Here is a 6,720-nt window from a genome sequence, read left to right on the forward strand (position 1 = left end):
GACATAGGCACTGAGACACTAAAGTCAACAACAGCATGGAGGTTACCACAAGAACCTCACTACAACCGGATCATGAAATACCATGGAGGAAGTGGCACGAGATAAAGCAGAAGAGCGAGCAGAGCAAGATCACAGATCTATTATGTTTGACTTTGTGCCATATGTAAATGTTGGGGGATGGGTTGAGGGGGCAGGATGAACAGTTAAGAAGTTGTAGTATGAGGAAGGAAGTAACAGATGGAATCCTGAAGCTGGGTGGAAAGGTATTGATGAGGAGGAAGAGGGACCCCTGAGAACTTTTGGGAAGTGAAAAAATAGAGTTTGAGGATTTATGGATGTTAGGAGCGATAAAGAGGAAAGAGGAGTCAGGAAAACCTTGGATGAGTGAGTAGATGATATTGCTAATTGGGAAACATGAGGGTAGAGTAAAATCAAGGCATGTCAGATTAGGGTGGATGTAGAAAGTGCTATGGTTTGGATGGAGTTTGTCTCCAGAATGTGTGTGCTAGAAGCTTGGTCCCCAGTGTGGCTGTGTTGAGGTGGTGGAATATTTAGGCTGTGAGACCTATCGCAAGGTTATTTGGTCATAGAGACCTCACCATTAGAAGAGATTTATACTATCTAATGAAAGTGGATCAGGTCTCAGGGGACTGTCCTGCTATACGCAAGCTTGGTACCTTCCCTTCTTCTTTGGCACGTGATCCTTCCATGTGATGCTATCCACTATTAAATCCTTACCAAAAGTCAAGCAGATACTAGTGCTATGGCTTTAAATCTCCAGAACTAAATAATCCTCTTTTCTTTATAAAGTACTTAGCCTCAGGTATTTTGTCATAACAACACAAAACATACTAAGACAGAAGGCAACTGCCATTATCTACCCAAAATATTTCTCAGGGAAACAATCTAGGAAGTAACAGTTCAGGAACATGGATGTGTATATGTCCCTTTCTAGGTCTTCTCCAAAAACAAAACAAAAAAACCCCCAAATTTTCTTTCTACCACTACCTTTTAGGGAAAACCAAAAATGAGCAGTGTTTTTAGTGAAGAGTTTTAAAGCATAAGGATTCTGAAAATCTGTTGGTTGCAACTGTGTATGGATATCCTGTTGGATGCTGGTGACTGGAACGCGCAAAAGAGCAAAAACATAAGGAGCACATAATGAAAGGATGGAGCTAGAGAAGCTGACACCTGGATTTGGAGTTGGGAAAGAAGTAGAGAAAGGCCATGGGCTTCTGGGCAGAACATGCTGGTAAAATGAAGGAGTGAAGGGGAAGTTTTTCAAGAAGGCTGAAGACTGTGGAATTGGATGGAGAATTTCCAGAGGCCTCCAACGTAGGGCAAGATAGCTGGCGGGGCCATGGCAGGTGGGAGATGGTTAGGATTCTAAACTTGAAACTGTTCTGGAATTGAGTATGATTCAGTTTTCATTTTATTTGGACTAAACTTTTCTCAGCTGGTTCTGGTCCATCAGCTCCTTTTTGGGTCCTTGGTGTGTCAGATCAGAGAGGCCAGGTCCTGGGAGTGTGGCTGAAGTAGAGAAAACTGTTCCCCTGTTGATCTCTGGTGACCCTTAACCTCCAAAGGAAGCCTGAGTTCTGGGGAGACACTGGGCAACCTCATCTGAAAACAGTCTCCTCCCAGTACTTCCTCTTTCACACCAAACTTCAGATTATATTTCTGGGAGGTCGTTTATTTTTTTCATTTGATCATTAGTAATGACATGCCATTTTCCCAGGACCAGTATTTTATTTGCTTAAATCATTTTGGAATGCTTCTGTTCATAGCATTGCTTGCTGTGGTTGTCTTAAAGTTATGGGAAATGAAGAACTTGGGCTTGGGTGGTTTGAGGGCATTGCTGCTCAATGGCATGTTTGGCTCTGTAGGTGAATTTGGATACCCTTCCAATTAGGGAAGAACTGAATTTGCTGAAGTGCAGTTGTTCTCAGTATCTTTGGGGAATTTATGACAGGATACCACTATCCCCGGAATACCAAAATCCACAAATGCTTGATGGTAGTATTTGCATATAGCCTACATACATTCTTCAGTATGGTTTAAATCATTTCTAGTTATTACTTATAATACCTCAAAAATGTAAATACTGTGTAAAGAGCTGTTATGCTGTATTGTTTAGGGAACACTGATAAGAAAGGGTATGCATGTTCAGGACAGATGTGACCATCATAGGCCTCCCTATAATTTTGATCCCCGATTGGTTGAATCTGAGGCTGCAGACCACATGGATATGGTGGGCTGACTGTACTTTTAAGGAGATAAGGAGAAAGAGTAAGGAAAGAACTGGTCATGATGACCCATATCTTTATGCCTATAGTCCCATCTAATAAGAAGGCTGAGGCAGGAGTTCCCAAACAGCCTGGGCAATACAGTGATACCCCATCTCAAAAAAAAAAAAAAAAAAAAAAAAGATCAGGGATATAACTTAGTGGCAGAGCGTCATGTAAGTGTGAGATCCTGGGTTCAATGCCCAGCACTGCCAAAGTAAGAAAGAAAGAAAAGAAAGGAGGAAAGGAAGAAAGAAAAAAAGAATAAGGAAACAAATTTTTCCTCCACATTTTATTTTTATTAGAGTGATTTTATTGTAAAGGTTTTTTTTTTTTTAACAAAACAGATTTGCCATCTGTTTTAAGAAATCTCAATAATTTAAAAACAAGTTAATAAATAGGAAACTATTAAGTTTAGTCTTTCTCTCTTTTAAGCCATGCCATGCACTTCTAAGAGACACAGAGGAGAAAAATCCCATATCCATATGTAGCAAAACACATGTTCAACTACCATTGAATGCTACCTAGGATTTCCCTAGGCAGAACTGATAATCATATTCTTTTACCTGTCTCTAAAGAGTTAAGAAACATAAATAGATCCATAAATAAAGGTTTTACTTTTTAAATAATAAAATCCCCTAGTCTTGACTCTTCTTTAAAAAGAAACACAAAATAAGATAGGCAATTAATTAAAATAAAATCTTATGCCCCAAAGTTATCTTGGGACATGTTAAATACATAAATAACTTAAAGCCTTTAGAAAACAAGAAGTACACTGTATCCATTCTAAACCTTTCTCTCTGGGGAGAAGGAAGGACCATTTGGGTTCCTTCTTTGAACCAGTGTCAATCTGATAAACTATTTTAAGAACCTTGAGTTTGGCCAAAAATGGGGCTGGGTCTTTGAAGGACCAGGGTCTCCCCAGAAAACCTAACTGCTGCAGGGAGACTTGGACTGACCCAAAACTCTTAGGCCACGTGGCGGACGATGGGGGTGACACAGGTGCAGCCCACAGTCACCAGCATCTTCTCCAGCCGGAAGGAGTTGGGGCAGTGCTGAGGCTCCCTCCGCAGGACCAGGATCTCTTGCTGGATGGGGACGGAGTTCATGTGGTGGTCCACCTTCCCTTCAGCGTTAACACAGCCCAGGTGGCGGCACTTTGCCTCCCAGATCACAGGGGGGTATCTCTCAGGGTCCTCATTGCGGCTGCAGGGGAGACAAAAGCCAGGAGGAAAGTGAATTCCCAGTGTAAGTAGGAAGAAAACCAAACAGTAATAAGGGAAAGGAGGCAAATTCACCGGTGACAAATTATAGGCCTGGCGAAATCTCTAAGGGATGTTACTTTAAGGAAGAACTTTGGGGGACACTTGCATTTTTCTTTCTTTTTCAAAAAATATTTGTAGTGCTAGAGCTTGACCCTAAGGTCTTGCACATGCTGTACTACTGAGCCACATCCCCAACTCTGAAACATGAATTTTCAAGCATATGGAATATTACAGAAAAGAAGGCAATGGTCAGTTTTTCCTAATTTCTTTGAAGAATGAACAAAATAAGATAGACTGGGACCATAGCGAGGATTTAGTTTTACATGAAGGAAACATTTTTAGGGTACCTTTGATTGAGGGGAGAAGACCAAGGGAAGAGTAGACTTGAGATCATCTAGGAGTAAGATAGCTATTTGTGTGACTTGATGAAATCGACCCCAATAAGAGGGAATGCCTCAGAATTTTATCTAAGAGCACATGTATGGGACAGAGCCCAAAGATGATATGAAGGGGTGGAAACAAAGGCTTGTCCTCTATAAGTTTCTCTTCCCTCTCTCCTTCATCTTGCTTTGCCTCTTGAATTGATTTAGTTTAGCTATTCTTAGTAATGGCAAGAGGAGAAGAAATCCTACAGTCAGGTGAATCAATAGGGTTCCTATAACTGGCTATTTGCACAAAGTCAAATTATCAAAATACATTGTATTTCATCTTTGATGGGGTCTATATAGTAGGTATACTAACAATGTAGCAAGTGCCAAGTGTTGAGGGGATAGATCAAACTATCTAACTCAAACAGGAACAGAAATACCCAACATGATTCTTCCTCCACTAGGATTCAAGGTGTTATTTCCTGAGTGCGCATATGACCTCTCCCCAAGGACAGGCACAGAAATCCTAGCTAGTTATTAGTTATTTTCAACATGTCTTCTCAATGGTAGGTCTGGTAGAAAGAATTTAAGCATTAATCCTCTATGATAAAAGTCTAATTTAAAAAAATTGACCCAGTGGCTTGGGAGGCTAAGGCAGGAGGATCACAAGCCTCAGCAAATTAGTGAGGACCTAAGCAACTTAGAGAGACCTGTATCAAATAATAATAATAATAATAATAATAATAATAATAATAAAGGGCTGGGCATGTAGCTCAGTAGTTAAGTATTCCTGAGTTCAATCCGTGGTATAAACAAGCAAACAAATTTAAAAAAAAAGATTAGTAGACTTGAGGTTTTATAAATATTAGAATAACGAGTATCATTAATTTGAGTTGATTTTGGTGTCATGACAATGAGATCTAACAGGCTAGGTATTGTGGAATGGGGTGTCCTGTGCTGTCAAAGAAGTCTGTAGAATGAAAGTCGGGAAATTACAGCTCTGTACAGTGGGCTTTTCTAGTGATTCTGAGTGAATAAAGTCATGCTCTGGGGCTGGGGATATAGCTCAGTTGGTAGAGTGCTTGCCTTGCATGCACAAGGCCCTGGTTCAATCCCCAGCACTGCAAAAAATAAAATAAAAATAAAAAAAGTCATGCTCTGGGTGACTTAGGGCAGTCTGGTGCACGGGAGAATTGAAGGATGTAGAGATTTTATCCTTACGTACTGGAGGTTCCAGGGTGAAGTGGATCGGTTGTAGTAGTCAGAGGGTCTTCTGGAATTCTTACTGGAGCTAAGGATGTTCAGATTGACCTTCACATTCTGAAAGAAGTTCTTGTCATCAGCCTGTGGGCATCCTGGGTTTCGTGGGATTGCTACTGCTGCTTTTGCTATAGCCACCAGGCTCAGTAATAGCAGCAGGGACTGGAACTGAATGGGAAAGGAGACAGAGATAGGTTTTTGTAGATAAATTCATTGTGATGCTGATTGTATTATTAATCATAGGAAACATACTGGAAAAATCCATACGAAAATTTTAGATCAGATAAATAAATACATAAAAACCCCATTAGATGATCAAAATAATGCTAAGACATTGAAATTTTTACCAATTTTCAACATTTTCTTTTGACTTAGGAAAGGCATGTTATGCATATTGGCTGACAGTAATTTTGGTAAAAATGTCAAGCCACGCCACAACAAGAGCCTATCAGCACATGTACCAGGTCAATAGGATCAGAGATGACCTTGATTTTCTAGGGGGAAATGTCCTTCTGCACCACTGTTCTCAGTCTGATCATTCTGTGAAATCAAATGTGCACCTTGGAGAAAAGAACTGTAGCAAATTCATGTGGTATCAGTATTCATGTTAGAAATACTGTGTGTACCACTGGAAAACAACCTACTAAAAACTGTATCCCCTTTATGTCTCCATAGGTATATTTTCTTCTTCTTCTGAATTTACCAGACATTGATTCTTGTTTAAGTTAAATATTTTTTAAAATATTAAGTCCATTCATTCTAAAGCAGTTATCCATCTACCTAATAAGAGTAGTTTTCATGTACCAAGAAGTAGCATGAAATAATAGAAACAAAGGGAAAAACTGTGGGGAGAACCCACAGTTTTTAAGGCCTCAGAGATAGCAACCCATTTTACTATGAATCAAAGAAAAACACCATGGGAGAATTTATATTAAATCCCAATAATCAGGAAAACAGACTGTCAACAAAAATTTATATTACTATACAGCATCATATCACACTTCTTGTGTGGTTTAGCCCCAATACAGACATCTTTCAGTTTTAATCTCATCTTTCAAATTGATGTGTATCAATTCCTGAAAATGTAGTGCAGTTATCTACCAAAGGCTTAATTTCCCATCCTACATATGCCACATTTGTGGCTCTCCACAGTTAGACTCCAGCAATTTTCATGCCACAGTCCAGAAATATGCTCTGGTCCCAACCAACAAGTGCATTGCACAACAGTGCAGGACTCACCGCGGATGAAGTCCTCACAGGAGACATCACTGCTTCTTGTTATCAACTGGGGCTGGATGAGCTGTGCCTGCTGTGAGATGGACAAAATGCAGCACCACATTCTCTCTTTTTATAGGGCTTTGCTTCTTCTGTGGTCTCTTACGTTGGCGTGTTGGAGTGGATTTGGTGTTGACACCATTTCCGTTAAAAGTTCCATCCCCAAATGAGGTCAGAGTAGCACCACCCCTTCATGACGGGTAGCACCTGCTTCTGAAGGAAAATGGGAAGGGCAGAAGTTCACTTCTAAGTTCACATTCTGTCTTT

The 6,720-nt window shown here is 40.2% G+C and overlaps 1 protein-coding gene across 1 annotated transcript; it reads right to left on the minus strand.

The window, feature by feature from the left end:
• Positions 1 to 2,929: 2,929 nt before the first annotated feature.
• IL17A (interleukin 17A) lies at positions 2,930 to 6,480 on the minus strand. Its single transcript, XM_079146429.1, has 3 exons — positions 6,418 to 6,480; positions 5,144 to 5,346; positions 2,930 to 3,491 (listed from the first exon to the last, which is right to left on the minus strand). The coding sequence occupies exons 1-3, from the start codon at positions 6,442 to 6,444 to the stop codon at positions 3,254 to 3,256; spliced, it is 468 nt and encodes a 155-aa protein (XP_079002555.1). The 5' UTR covers positions 6,445 to 6,480; the 3' UTR covers positions 2,930 to 3,253.
• Positions 6,481 to 6,720: the final 240 nt, after the last annotated feature.

This window comes from Sciurus vulgaris (assembly GCF_902686455.1).
Source record: "Sciurus vulgaris genome assembly, chromosome: 7".
Lineage (NCBI taxonomy): Eukaryota > Metazoa > Chordata > Mammalia > Rodentia > Sciuridae > Sciurus > Sciurus vulgaris.

What these genes read in the sequence shown, in the direction of transcription:
- IL17A (XM_079146429.1), bottom strand. Translation starts at nt 6,444, where the DNA reads ATGTCTCCTGTGAGGACTTCATCCGCG. An exon ending in CTGTGAGGACTTCATCCGCG is followed by an intron (nt 5,347 to 6,417) that starts GTGAGTCCTGCA and finishes TTTCCCATTCAG; the next exon opens with TTCCAGTCCCTGCTGCTATT. An exon ending in ACTTCACCCTGGAACCTCCA is followed by an intron (nt 3,492 to 5,143) that starts GTACGTAAGGAT and finishes TCTCCCCTGCAG; the next exon opens with CCGCAATGAGGACCCTGAGA.